At 35.4% G+C, this 15,498-nt stretch overlaps 1 protein-coding gene across 3 annotated transcripts in view; it reads right to left on the bottom strand.

Moving 5' to 3' along the window:
• Positions 1-15,498, bottom strand: part of PHKB (phosphorylase kinase regulatory subunit beta) — a 229,590-nt gene that overhangs the window by 178,506 nt on the left and 35,586 nt on the right. For all 3 annotated transcript variants that reach the window (XM_061385923.1, XM_061385924.1, XM_061385925.1), the window contains 2 exons: positions 11,845-11,983; positions 6,491-6,590 (listed from right to left, as the gene is read on the bottom strand). In XM_061385923.1, coding sequence (XP_061241907.1) covers positions 6,491-6,590; positions 11,845-11,983 — 239 coding nt within the window. The remainder of the gene's footprint in view (positions 1-6,490; positions 6,591-11,844; positions 11,984-15,498) is intronic.

Raw genomic sequence — 15,498 nt, 5'->3', positions numbered from 1 at the left:
ATGCTGTCTAGGTTGGTCATAACTTTCCTAGCAAGGAGTAAGCGTCTTTTAATTTCATGGCTGCAATCACCATCTGCAGTGATTTGGGAGCCCAAAAAATAAAATCTGTCACTGTTTCCACTGTTTCCCCATCTATTTCCCATGAAGTGATGGGACCAGATGTCATGATCTTCGTTTTCTGAATGTTGAGTTTTAAGCCAACTTTTTTACTCTCCTCTTTCACTTTCATTAAGAGGCTCTTTAGTTCCTCTTCACTTTCTGCCATAAGGGTGGTGTCATCTGCATAGCTGATGTTATTGATATTTCTCTCAGCAATCTTGATTCCAGCTTGTGCTTCTTCCAGCCCAGTGTTTCTCATGATGTACTCTGCATATAAGTTAAATAAGCAGGGTGACAATACACAGCCTCGACATACTCCTTTTCCTATTTGGAACCAGTCTGTTGTTCCATGTCCAGTTCTAACTGTTGCTTCCTGACCTGCATACAGGTTTCTCAAGAGGCAGGTCAGGTGGTCTGGTATTCCCATCTCTTCCAGAATTTCCCACAGTTTATTGTGGTCCACACAGTCAAAGGCTTTGGCATAGTCAATAAAGCAGAAATAGATGTTTTTCCGTGATCCAGCGGATGTTGGCAATTTGATCTCTGGTTCCTCTGCCTTTTCGAAAACCAGCTTGAACATCTGGAAGTTCACGTTTACGTACTACTGAAGTCTGGCTTGGAGAATTTTGAGCATTGCTTTACTAGCGTGTGAGATGAGTACAACTGTGCGGTAGTTTGAGCATTCTTTGGCATTGCCTTTCTTTGGGACTGGAATAAAAACTGACCTTTTCCAGTCCTGTGGCCACTGCTGAGTTTTCCAAATTTGCTGGCTATTGAGTGCAGTCCTCTCACAGCCTCATCTTTCAGGATTTGAAATAGCTCAACTGGAATTCCATCACCTCCACTAGCTTTGTTCATAGTGATGCTTTCTAAGGCCCACTTGACTTCCCATTCCAGGATGTCTGGCTCTAGGTCAGTGATCACACCATCATGATTATATTGGTCGTGAAGATCTTTTTTGTACAGTTCTTCTGTGTATTCTTGCCACCTCTTCTTAATATCTTCTGCTTCCATTAGGTCCATACCATTTCTGTCCTTTATCGAGCCCATCTTTGCATGAAATGTTCCCTTTGTATCTCTAGTTTTCTTGAAGAGATCTCTAGTCTTTCCCATTCTGTTGTTTTCCTCTATTTCTTTGCATTGATCTCTGAGGAAGGATTTCTTATCTCTCCTTGCTATTCTTTAGAACTCTGCATCCAGATGCTTACATCTTTCCTTTTGTCCTTTGCTTTTCGCTTCTCTTCTTTTCACAGCTATTTGTAAGGCCTCCCCAGACAGCCATTTTGCTTTTTTGCATTTCTTTTCCATGGGGATGGTCTTGATCCCCGTCTCCTGTACAATATCAAGAACTTCAGTCCATAGTTCATCAGGCACTCTATCAGATCTAGTCCCTTAAATCTATTTCTCACTTCCACTGTATAATCATAAGGGATTTGATTTAGGTCATACCTGAATGGTCTAGTGGTTTTCCCTACTTTCTTCAATTTAAGTCTGAATTTGGCAATAAGGAGTTCATGATCTGAGCCACAGTCAGCTCCTGGTCATGTTTTTGCTGACTGTATAGAGCTTCTCCATCTTTGGCTGCAAAGAATATAATCAATCTGATTTCGGTGTTGACACTTTGGTGATGTCCATGTGTAGATTTCTCTTGTGTTGGTGGAAGAGGATGTTTGCTATGACCAGTGCGTTCTCCTGGCAAAACTCTATTAGCCTTTGCCCTGCTTCATTCCATATTCCAAGGACAAATAAAAGCAATGAGTTTCTTCTCCCTTTGAAAGATATAAATGATAGTATCTGAGTATTCATGATCTTGACTTGTTTTACTTCGCTAAGGAAGCGCATAGAACCATACTCTCTTTTCCATCTTCAAGTTTCTTTTCATCCTTAAAGTATTGTCTTAATAAGATCTTCTCTAATAAAGTCCCTTCTGAACCAAAACTAAAATTCTTTCCTCTGGACTCCCATACCAGGGTGTTTATCCTTTATTTATTTCTCTAGTGTTTCGTTTTTATTAGTTTTCTGTATCTCCCACTATCTTTCAAGCTTCAAGAAGTTATACTCTCCAATATGGCAGGCACTAGCTATATGTGACAAACTGAACTCAGTTCAGTTCCGTTGCTCAGTCACGTCCAACTCTTTGAGATCCCATGGACTGCAGCACGCCAGGCATCCCTGTCCTGCACCAACTCCTAGAGCTTGATCAAACTCATGTCCATCGAGTTGGTGATGCCATCCAAACATCTCATCCTCTGTCATCCCCTTCTCCTCCCACCTTCAATCTTTCCCAGCATCAGTGTCTTTTCCAAGGAGTCATTTTTTCACATCAGGTGGCCCAAGTATTGGAGTTTCAGCTTCAGCATCAGTCCTTCCAATGAATAACCAGGACTGATTTTCTTTAGGATTCATTGGTTTGATCTGCTTGCTGTCAAAGGAACACAGGAGTCTTTTCCAACGCCATAGTTCAAAAGCATCAGTTCTTCAGCACTCAGCTTTCTTTACGGTTCAAATCTCACATCCATACATGAATACTGGAAAAACCATAGCTTTGACAATACAGACAATTAAATAAAATTTAGAAATTCAAGTTTTCAGTCACAATGGCCCCATATCAAGTGCTCAAAAGCCACATGTGACTAGTGGTTTCTCTGTTTTCAATACAGTAACACAGAACATTTAGATCATCACAAAAAAATTTGACAGTACTGTTACAGAGGGCTAACACACCTTTCCACCCCTCCAAGAACCCTACATAAACACATGTTATGTTATGCATGCGTGTTCAGGTGTGGCCAATTCTGTTGGACCCTATGCACTGCAGCCCACCAGGCTCCTGTGTCTGTGCGATTTTCCAGCTAAGAATATTGAATTGTGTTGCCATTTTCTCTTCCAGGGGACCTTCCTGATTCAACTCACATCTCCTGCAGCTCCTGCATTGGCAGGTGTTTACTTTTACCACTGAGCTATCTGCAAGCCCTCCCTAAGGTTGAAATCAACAAAATTAAAGTCAGGAACTATCAGCAGATAATCAGAAATGAAAGAATGAGGGTAAAGGTATGGATGTACACACTCCACCTATGTAGTGACCAAGCTATCCTATGTTAACTCAGAAAAGGTGAGATGGCTACCCCATCTCAGTGTCTGAAACTGCTGGTAACTGTCTCAGGGTACACAAATATAGAAATCAATGTGGTCATTACTTTCATAGTACCATGACTATTCTCAAAGCATTGAACATTTTTCTGGGCTCTTAAGACAAAAATGTTGTTAAATTAAAACAGAATATATTTTGCCCACTTGATAAGTATCTAAATGGATAAGGTTTTATTAGTTTAATAAAGTGATTGCTGCAGGTGACAAAGCAGTGTTTGTCATTTGTCTTTAAGACACACAAGTACCCAGCATGAGAATTTATAATCAATGATTGTGCCCGAGGAAAGGTAACTATTAAATGATCAAAGATGATCAAACAGTGAATTATATAATTATGCTTTGAGTTTTAAAGCTGTAATAAGACAATTTAAAATTTCAGGGGAAAAAAAGACCCACATTCAATAAGCTTTGAAAATTAATGAAGCATATTGTATACAAAATATAGACGAAAAGTACTCTTGAGAGCAGCCAAAATCAGGAGGATATTAATTAGTATTGTATGATATCTGGCATATGGCAAGTAAAAATAAAGAATTATTTATTGAATTAAGAATTTCTAGATTAAAAGAAATCTGGAATAATGTTTTTTCCTTCTTGCATTTTATTTAGACTTTTCCTCAAAATTTTAATCACTGTGAATAAGCAAGTTTATCATTCAGGAAAAGGTACTGAGTATTTTGTGATGACAAAATACTCTTAAAAACATCCTTAATTTATAGACTTAAAATATACACTGAGGTAGGAAAATCATCTCATAAGGGAATCCAGGAAGAATAAATTTTATAAAAATTTAATGATTTCTCATGAATTAGAAAGTACTTAGGAAGCATTTTCAGGAAATAAATTTTTTATGCAGACAATTAGGGACAGCAACATTCATAGCACACTGTAAAGCAGATCCCTATTTTCTGAACTATGAACTGTAAATTGAATCCATTTTGAAATCTGAATGCTCCTCTTTAAGAAATATTAATAAAAATAGGTATATGAACACCTAGAGGTAAAAAATAACTAATGTTAATAGTAGAAATTAATACAAGCACAAAGAAAATAATAGAAATTAGATTGCTCTATATTCTTCAAATCAAGGAGAACTATTCACTCAAATAAATTAAAACATCCCATTTAGGTAGTATTATTAGAAAATACATCAGGAAGCATGCTTTACAATGAGAAGCAAAAAATTTTCACTAAGTCATTATTTTACGTCAGAAGATGAGCTTTAAGGTCAAACAGCACATGAACATTACAAATATGCTTTACTTTAGTTTTAAGGGAGGGCCAAAAGATAAAAGTACACATTTAAAAGTATGGTAACAATGTCTACTGCTATGAAATCATGAAGGAAATAGTGAGCACCGAGGTGAAGGTATGCTGCTGCTGCTGCTGCTAAGTTGCTTTAGTCATGTCCGACTCTGTGCGACCCCATAGATGGCAGCCCACCAGGCTCCGCCGTCCCTGGGATTCTCCAGGCAAGAACACTGGAGTGGGTTGCCAGTTCCTTCTCCAGTGCATAAAAGTGAAAAGTGAAAACTGAAAGTGAAGTCGCTCAGTCGTGTCCGACTCCTAGAGACCCCATGGACTGCAGCCTACCAGGCTCCTCCATCCATGGGATTTGCCAGGCAAGAGTACTGGAGTGGGTATGGTGGGAGGTAATTAGTTGCGTACATGGTTTAGTCTTACTGAGTCATATGTGCATTGTAGCAATACCTTCTATTCCTACTGTAAGGTTATGGGGTTCAAGAAAGATTATACCAATAACAGTGTTTTAAAATTTGTAAAATTCTACATTATGTAGTATGCAGAAATACCAAATGTGATCCTAATGTGATCTGTACCTTCTTACAACTCACGTAAGTCAAAAAAAGATAATCCTTTGTAATTTAAGGAATTCAAAGATAGCTTAAGTTACATTCAAGTTGTATTCAAAAGAATACCAAACTATGAATACTTGTTAGTAAAGTTGAATAATATTTAGAAAAGGACATTAACAAGATTAAACAAGTCACAAAGAAAAAACTTTATAGTACATCATTTTCTTCCTTTTCAAAAACAATTATAACTTAAGTATGTCAACCGGGTTAGCAAGCACATGAAATTCATGGTTCACACAATGTTTTCTCGAGAGAAAAGGTGAATTCATACACATTAAGCATTCATGAAATGATAAATGTGAAACAAATAGTAAACTTCTCACACTTAGGAAAAAAAACTTTAATCACAATTACTTCAATATGTTATACAAATTTAATTCAAATATTAAATGTCAATATGACATATTACTTTATTTCAAGCATTGAAAAACCTTTATAATAATGATTTGCAAAGTCAAATCTCAGAAGACAAATTATGGGTTTTTCATATATCTCTATTATCAACTTGTGAATAAATTTACTTTCTGCAAACTAATTTTTTTTGTTGCTGTATTTTGGTGACAGAATATATAGGATTTTTTTTTTTTTTTTTGCATTTTTGACTTCAGGTCAGGTCTTAAAAAATGTGCTATCACAAAAACTTAATATAATATCCATATGATACAGATATACAAAATATTAAGTGATTAAAATTGCCTGTATTAACTACTGAAGTGCATCTTTACTAATAAATCATCAAACCTGGGAGTGGTCGTTGAGGAACCATGATGTAAATTTATTAACGTACTACAATATATTAGGACCTGGAAACACAGAGATGTAGGTAAGTAGGGGGAATATCACATTATATTTGTATAGAGCTTTATAGTTTAAAAAGTTTTATTATGTACATTGTTTAATTTCCAAAATAATCCTGTAAAGTCTGCTGTTTTCTAAGCCTTTAATTCCTGCCCTCTTTATATATAAAAGTGAATGAATTATTATATTTCTAAACTAAAGTTCAATTAGAGTAATGACATGTACAAAAGGAATTTTGATAAGGATTTTCTTATTTAATACAATACTGGTTAGAATTATGCATATCATGAGGTTCTTGGGAAACTATTTGAGCAAACACCAGATGCAAAATACAAATTTAAGCCCATATAACAGTTGCCAATCAATCTTGCTTAAGCTATTTCTTCAATTTCAGTATTTCAAAACCCTGGGCTGGGAAGGCAGAGCTGTTTTAATCTATCTAGACTGCCCCCAGGATGTGGCTTTACCTTTTGAAAGTACATCCTTCTTCAGAAGATGCTATTGCTATACTGGTTAAATTAATCCCTCAGGACGATGTGAGAATTTCAGTCCATACCACAGTGTTTTACCTTATCGGCCTGACGCATGTAGCAGTAGAGAATTCCTCTCATACATTTTATAGCCGAGTGCTCCAGCTCATGGGTCCTTCCCTTGTCATCATCAATGCGCCTGGGTGAGAGAGATAACTCATGAAACAAATTGGAAATGCATTTGAAAAGGAAGCAGAGCTTTTGATAATTAAGTATTTATCTGGCTAATCCTATGTTCTGGTAACAGCTACTAATTCTGTAACAGTGAAGCTTCATTTTCCCAGCAGATGTAGAAATGTTTAAAAAAAAAATCTCATGATGAAATTGTACAAATTTCCCCTTGTCTTAAGGAAGTAAGTCAACTGTGTTAAAAATAGTGTATAATATTTTCAACACTGACTTGGCTGAAACTTTAAAGGATATTTCTATATTAGAAAAATCTACCAATGGATTTTTTAAATTCACCATTTACAGAGCACGGGCAACTTAAAATACCAATCCCTTTAGGTTATGCAATGATCACTTGGATCCAAAGAAGTGTAGATTAAGGTAGGCCCATGTCTCCTTTCTCTGCTATGTGCTTAACAATGCCAGAATGGGCACTTCAGTCAGCAGTGCCTTCAATCAAATGCATCCAGGACGATACTGATGTATTTGGGCATCAAGTTTTACATTCTCAGGTCTTAGTTTAAAATCAATTGACCACAGTTTACAACTCCTGCTTTTAAAAAACAAAAAACAGCTGACACTTAAATATTAAATCAGGTTAAGCTGTTTTTCAATCTTTAAGTTCCTTTTTTATTATTGATCAGCGGCCTTCAAAAAAGATGTTATCCACTCTTGAAAAAATAAAAGTAGCTTATTCATTATTTTACTAAATCATAAGTAAAATATCTAACTATCATCCTCACTTGACAAAAAACACTACCTGTTCCCCATAAAAAGTAAACTATCATTACTTCCTCTTTCAATTACAGATCTCATATACCAGCAGTGGAAAGAACGATGATCATTTTAATACAGTATGGTGAATGTCAGTAAAAATGTCTATTTGTCACTAGAACATAATTCTTCTTTTCACATGCAGGCATTAAAGTATAACTAGTGTGATTCTGCTCTGTGATCTTTTTTCCCATGATGTCAGAACTAAGTGTTAACAGGCAAATTATGGAGTGGATAACTTTGGACTTGGCACTGATAAATGAAGGAAATAGCACATCTGGAGTCAAATGAACTCAATGAAATGTTCTGCATATAATTCCCACTTCATAAAAAACAAAGAAGTAATTCAGAAAGAAACAAAATCCAATTTTTCTAAAATTACCTTGACTGCAATTTCTCTGCCCCTAATTTCCACAAGCATTAGACCAAGACTAAAATATCCCACAATAATTTAGCCACAATAAAGAATTCTTCTATTTTAATGATGTTTTTATTTCTCCTTTCCTTAGCAAATAATAGTGGTAACCAGAAGAATATTTCTTTTCTGACTTAGCAAATGAAAGAAAAGTTGCATTTGAGTAAAAACATTTAGGCAACTAGCATATATCCATTTCCTCTCCTAAGATTTAAAATGAACCTTTTCATCCAAAATAATTCCTCTATTTTCCACCAAGAACTAGTAGGCTTTACTGATATACATTCAAGTTTTAATATGATCTCAATAAAATGTTTAATTTAAAAAAAACAGATACGTAATTTTAACTGATCACAAGCCATGTGGAGATGTTGACTGAATATTTCTATAATATTTAAGTCTTAAGTTTATATTTAAATCAAAACTTAAAAATACGTAACTAGTGAAAAACTAAACACTTAAATCCTATCACTGGTGCATTATTTCCCCACAGCCAAGTTTCAGGGAAAATAAAATGAGAATACTGTTTGGTCATGTGACGTGACTGTTTACAAGGACTAAGCTAGGGCCACCTGTTATATTTAACTCCTAAAATAGCAATAAATCTGACACTGAGAGGGAACAGGCCAACATCTTGCATGAAGTATTCCTCTCTCTCTCTCTTAGACAGTACTGCAAAGTATCTTACCAATACCTCTCCTTGAGTTTTTCTAACATATGCACATTTAAACAGTCTAAAGTGCTTTTTCAAATCAATACTCTTAAAAAAAAAAAAAAAAGCTACTTTTCTCAAACATAAAAAGTAAAGAAAACTAAATTCCATATTTAAACTCTAAATTAAAGTCATGCTTTTTTTCTAGAAGTAAGAACAAAAAATGCAAAAACTTAATATAATACTTTTTAGTATAGCATAAAGTACAGGTTTGGGGCTTCCCAGGTGGCTCAGTGGTAAAGAATCCACTTGCCATGTAGGAGCCGCAGGAGACATAGCTTCAATCCTTGGGTCGGGAAGTTCCCCTGGAGGAGCAAATGGCAACTCATCCCAGTATTCTTCCCAGAATACTCCTATGGACAAAGAAGCCTGGTGGGCTAGAGTCCATGGGGTCATAAGAGGGTCGGACATGACTGAGCAACTGAGCACACATGCAAAGTATAGGTTCAAATTGGATGAAACTGGAGCCTATTCTACAGAGTGAAGTAAAGCAGAAAGAAAAACACCAATACAGTATACTAACACATATATATGGAATTTAGAAAGATGGTAACAATAACCCTGTATATGAGACAGCAAAAGAGACACTGATGTATAGAACAGTCTTTTGGACTCTGTGGGAGAGGGAGAGGGTGGGATGATTTGGGAGAATGGCATTGAAATATGTATAATATCATATATGAAATGAGTCGCCAGTCCAGGTTCGATGCACGATACTGGATGCTTGGGGCTGGTGCACTGGGATGACCCAGAAGGAGGGTATGGGGAGGGAGCAGGGAGGAGGGAGGAGGGTTTAGGATGGGGAACACATGTATACCTGTGGCGGATGCATGTTGATATATGGCAAAACCAATACAATATTGTAAAGTTAAAAAGTAAAATTAAATAAATATATAAATAAAGGTTTTGTACAATTGACTAGTTTTAGAAACAATTTTAACCTAAATCATGTAAAGCAATATAATTATTTATAAAATAAAATAATTATAATAGTTATAATTATATAACTAAGTATAAATTTTAATTATATTAATTATTATATTTATACAGAATTATAATGCAACATAGATATAATTATAAAGTAATATAAATAGATATAATTATAATTAGAAATAATGCAATATAATTTTAAACAAAGGTATATTCAGTACTACAACTTGATATGTGTAAAAGACATCTTAAAAAGTAAAACATACTAGTAAGCATTTCTTTCCTCCTCTAACATAAAACAAAATTACAAAGTGAAACTATAATATTGCCTTTAAGAAAAACAAACTATGTCAAAGTCTATTTTACAAATAAGCTATTTCAATGCCTCTTGCTTTTATCCAATTATTTAATTAAATCAAACCATACTCCTAATGTAAATGAAATACAAATGTGCATAAAATAATTATTTTAAGTCCTCAGTACACATGTACATACACACACATTCAAATAGAACTGAGGTTTCAAGAGATTGTTTACATGACTGATTGAAAACTAATGCAATTAGAAAAATCAAATTACTTCCATTTTAAAAAAATTAATGACTTCATATTATGCATTCATTACCAATAAGAGATAGATATAAATCCTAGCTTAATTTTTGACAAATTTTTCCTAATGTTATCTATATGATTTCATCAGCATTTATAAGTAGAATTGGAAACAGAATTCTACTAATTTTACAACATGGGGATTATCTAAACAAATCATCAAAAAAAAAAAAAAAACCACAAAAAACAAAAAAACAAATCATCACAGCTTAATACTGTGGATAAAAACGGCTTCATCCTAATTCTGTGGTATGTACCCTTGTGTTTCTCCAAACAGAAGACATTTTGTTTGCTAGTAAAACAAAAAGTTGTTACTTTAACTATATAAGATAAATTATCCAGGGAGTTAGTAAATAGATAGTGTCCCCAGCAAAGATCGGACTTTAAATTCTCTATCAGATTTTTGAAGGCTTCTGGGAAACGGCCTGTACTCTTGTATTTTTTTAAGCAATTTTCCCTGAACACTTTATTCAGAAAAATTTCAAATCTATATAAAAGCTACAAAACTGCTACAATGAATAAAACTCTGCTCTTCACATGGATTCAAGAGCTGATAAAATTAGCTTGAATTCTTTATCTATAATTTATTCTCTGTACTAACACCATACATATTTCAGAAGTATCCCTTAAAAACAAGGACATTTGCCTATATGACCATAATATCATTATCACGCCAAGGAGCTAATAGCATGGACATAGTGTCTAATATATACTGAATATCAAATACAATCCAATTATCCCCAAAATATACTTTGGTTCTTTTTAATGCATGATTCAATCAAGGTTCACACACTGCATTTGATTCTCATAATCTAGCCATCTTCATACCTATTTTCTAATCTTCTATGATTACATTTTTAAGAGACCAGGCAAGTTGTCTTATAAGTAGCCACAATCTGGCTTTGTCTGACTTTATTTACGGTAGCGCCATCTACACATTTTGATAAGAAGTAGATATGGGTGATGTGTTGTATCAGGAAGCACCTATCTAACATCAGTGAAACACATCAATGATTTAAGACGGAGTAATCATATTCATGTTAAGGATACAATCTTCAAATCAGAGGCACATGCATTTACTACCTTCGGAGAATTAATATTCAGAAATCCAAGTTTTTAACAGTTAAAATGTATCACTACTGACTACAAGTCAAGACCCACATCGGATGCTATCCATATATATTATTATATATTATAATATAATTATACAATATTATATATATTATAAATAAATAATGAAATAAAATAGATATTAATAATGAAAAAAGAGAACTTCTGTATTGTGAAAAGGTTTATTTTTCTTTTACTTTATAAGAATTTTCTGACTTAGTGATATCCCAATGAAGTGCAGTTAGAAAAACACTAAACTGGGGGAAGGAAGGAGAGGAGTTTTGGTCCTGGCTCTATCATTAACTAGGTGTGTCATTTGGGACTACTCTGTTAACTACTCTAGGCTCTAGTTTCATCATCAATCACTATCAATTTCCTCTATGGTCAAAACAAATCAATTCAATGAGAATGGGCAATTCATTCTATTAAAGACTAAAGCTGATTTACAAACCTAGAGATGAGAAATGTTAGTCACAAAGTCATAAAATGTTACAATTTATCTAATGTAAACGCTCAGGAAAACTGAAGGGTTTAGAGGCTGAAAAGAGATGTGAACAGCTTCAGGTTACACAGTGACTCAGAAGCAGAGCCAAAAGATAGCTGTCCAGTTTGTCTTGGGCCTACAAAACCCTATTACCCAGACTTGGAGTTACAAGGAGAAGACATACCAGCTTACCTGTATGCAAGAGCCAAAGCCCAGGCACCAGCAGCACAGTACAGACTGTCATGAATCTTGGCCTTCTGATCATTACCACATGTTTTAGTGGGAAAGAGACCTGTGGTTGGACTTTGATACAGCAGCAATGTTGACTTGACTGCAATTGAAGACAAGAAAAAGAATGAAAAAAAAATCTATTTCCCTTGAGCTGAAACTCCTGAACTTTTTTAGTTTCTTTATCCTACAATTTTGTTCTTTCTAAACTTAGCTGCAGCATAAAACTTTTGAAAACGTAGAAACAACTCTGGGTAAATAATTCCAGCCTAGGTAGGGATCCACCTGGCATGAAGGGGTATTTTCATTTTTGAGTAAAGAATTCAGCTAATTGGCACATAAAAAGTCTTTAGCACATCCCTGTTAATGTCAGTAAGTGTTATAAGGCAATATCAGATACAGAAAAAAAAAAAAATTAGCCAAAAAACTAGGTATACTCTCAAAAATCAGTTCAATAGGGAAAAATAAAGCAAATATATAACAAAGAGTTGCATACATTTGCTAAATCCAAAGATACCTCAATTCTAAAGAGGCCAGAATCCTGGTTTTCACAGATGACTAATTTGTGCCTGGCCTTCAGAGCAACGTATTCCTCTTATATATGGCACAGGTCAAAGATATGTTTAACATTTCAAAATTGAATTGCATCCTAATATGACATGAAAATAGTAAACAAGTAATTATTTTATGAACATTCCACTTAAGTTAAAGAAGTCTGGAATCAAAGTTTTCTAGTCATTGCTCAATCTGCACAGGGATATTTCCAGGGCCTGCCATGCATGCCAAAGTTCTCAAATCCTCAAGTCCCTTATCTAAAACGGCTAGTACAGTAGGCCCTCCATATCTGCAGGTTCCGCATCTGCAGATACAGAAAACAGACTGTATTACTCTTTATAAAAGAGTCCTAAAATAGAAAAACAGTCACACTAAAATGACATTTCCTAAAACCTATTTTATTCCTGTCTAACTATAAATGGATGAGCAATATTTTTCTCTAAAATAAATTAAGTTACTCTAATCTAGACTGGCATATGTCAACCAATTTAGAACAGTTTTTCAAAGGTTTAAAGTACTCTGTTCCATCAGAGATTAAAGAATTAAATTTCTTTTTCTTTTTCTCAGACTAAACTGACATAATCATTATCATGTCTTTCAGAATACCTAGGTATTTATTATTTTTCCCAGAGAAAAAAAACTGGTCCTCACACTGCAAAGTAAACAGCTGACACTTCTTTTAAAAGGCAGTTTAATTTCTTTAGTTAGTTATGGCTACAGAGATAAGTGGGTAAGAATCTTGAACACAATAAGCTGAACTAACGTTTTTAAGATTTTTTTTAATGCGGACCATTTTAAAGTCTTTATTGATTTGTACAATATTGCATGTGTTTTATGTTTTAGGTTTTTGGCCACAAATAACGTAGAATCTTAGCTCCACAGTTGTCCGCTAGCTATATGTGACAAATTAAAATTCAGTTCAGTTCAGTCGTTCAGGGTGTCCAACTCTTTGTGACGCCACGACCCGCAGCACACCAGGCTTCCCTGTCCTTCACTATCTCCCGAAGTTTGGTCAAATTAATGTCCATTGGCTCAGTGATGCTATCTAACCATCTCCTTGCTCTCTAAGGGGCTCTCAAGAGTCTTCTCCAGCATCACATTTTGAAAGCATAAATTCTTCAGTGCTCAGCCTTCTTTCTGGTCCAGCTCTCACTTCTGTACATGACTACTGGAAAAACCATAGACTTGACTATACAGACCTTTGTGGGCAAGTGATGTCTCTACTTTCCCTATCTATTTGCCATGAAGTGATGGGACCAGATGCCATGATCTTAATTTTTTGAATGTCAACTTTTAAGCCATCTTTTTCACACTACTCTTTCACCTTCATCAACAGGCTGCTTAGTTCCTCTTTGCTTTCTGCCACTAGGGTGATGTCATCTGTAAATCTGAGGTTATTGACATTTCTCCCAGAATCTTGATTCCTCCTTAAGCTTCATCCAGCCCAGCATTTTGCATGATGTACTCTGCATAGAAATTAAATAAGCAAGGTGACAATATACAATCTTGTTTTACTCCTCTCCCAATTTGGAACCAGTCTGTTGTTCCACATCTGGTTCCAACTGTTGCTTCTTGATCTATATATAGGTTTCTCAGGAGGCAGGTAAGGTGGTCTGGTATTCTCCTCTCCTCAAGAATGTTCCACAGTTTGTTGTGATCCAGTCAAAGGCTTTTGTGTCAATGAAGCAGTAGATGTTTTCCTGAAATTCCCTTGCTTTTTCTATGATCCAGCGGATGTTGGCAATTTGGTCTCTCATTCCTCTGCCTTTTCTAAATCCAGCTTGAACATCTGCAAATTATGAGTTCATGTACTGTTGAAGCCTAGCTTGAATCATTTTGAGCTTTACCTTGCTAGCATGGTAAATTAGCACAATTTTAGCAAATTAGCACAAAATTAGCACTATTTTGCAGTAGTGTGAACATTCTTTGGCATTGCCTTTCTTTGGGATTGGGATGAAAATTGACCTTTTCCAATCCTGTGGCCACTGTTGAGTTTTCCAAATTTGAGGTATATTGAGTGCAGCTATTTCACAGCATCATCATTTAGGATTTGAAATAGCTCAGCTGGAATTCCATCACCTCCACTATCTTTGTTCGTAGTAATGCTTCCTAAGGCTCACTTGACTTCACACTCTAGGATGTCTGGCTCTAGGTGAGTGATCACACCACTGTGGCTGTCTGGGTCATTAAGGGTTTTTTGTATAGTTCTTCTGTGTATTCTTGCCACCTCTTCTTAATATCTTCGCTTCTGTTGGGTCCATACCATTTCTATCCTTTATTGTGCCCATCGTTGCATGAAATGTTTCTTTGATATCTCTAATATTCTCGAAGAGATCTCTAGTCTTTCCCATTCTATTGCCCCTATTTCTTTGCACTGTTCACTTAAGAAGGCTTTCTTCTCTCTCCTTGCTATTCTTTGGAACTCTGCATTCAGACTGGTTTTCTCCTTTTCTCTTTTGCCTTTCACTTCTCTTCTTTTCTCATCTATTTGTAAGGCCTCCTCAGACAACCATTTTGCCTTTTTGCATTTCTTTCTCTTGGGGATGGTTTTGATCACCATCTCTTGTACAGTGTTACAAACTTCCATCCATAGTTCTTCTGGCACTCTACCACATTTAATCCCTTGAATCTATTTGTCACTTCCACTGTATAATCGTAAGGGATTTGATTTCGATTATAACTGAATGGCCTAGTGGTTTTCCCTACTTTCTTTAAGTCTGAATTTGCAATAAGGAATTCATGATCTGAGACACAGTTAGCTCCAGGTCTTGTTTTTGTAGACTGTGTGAACTTTTCTCCATCTTCGGCTGCACAGAGTACCAATCTGATTTCAGTACTGACCATCTGGTTGATGTCCATGTGTAGAGTTGTCTCTGGTGTTGTTGGAAGAGTGTGTTTGCTATGATCAGTGTGTTCTCTTGGCAAAATTCTGTTAGCCTTTGCCATGTTTCATTTTGTAATCCAAAGTGAAACTTGCCCGTGTACCTGGGGACTTCCTACTTTTGCATTCCAGTCCCCTGTGATGAAAAGGACATCTTTTTTGATGCTAGTTCTAGAAAGTCT

This window comes from Bos javanicus, chromosome 18 (assembly GCF_032452875.1).
Source record: "Bos javanicus breed banteng chromosome 18, ARS-OSU_banteng_1.0, whole genome shotgun sequence".
Classification (NCBI taxonomy): Eukaryota; Metazoa; Chordata; class Mammalia; order Artiodactyla; family Bovidae; genus Bos; species Bos javanicus.
This window is presented reverse-complemented; position numbering and strand designations above follow the sequence as displayed.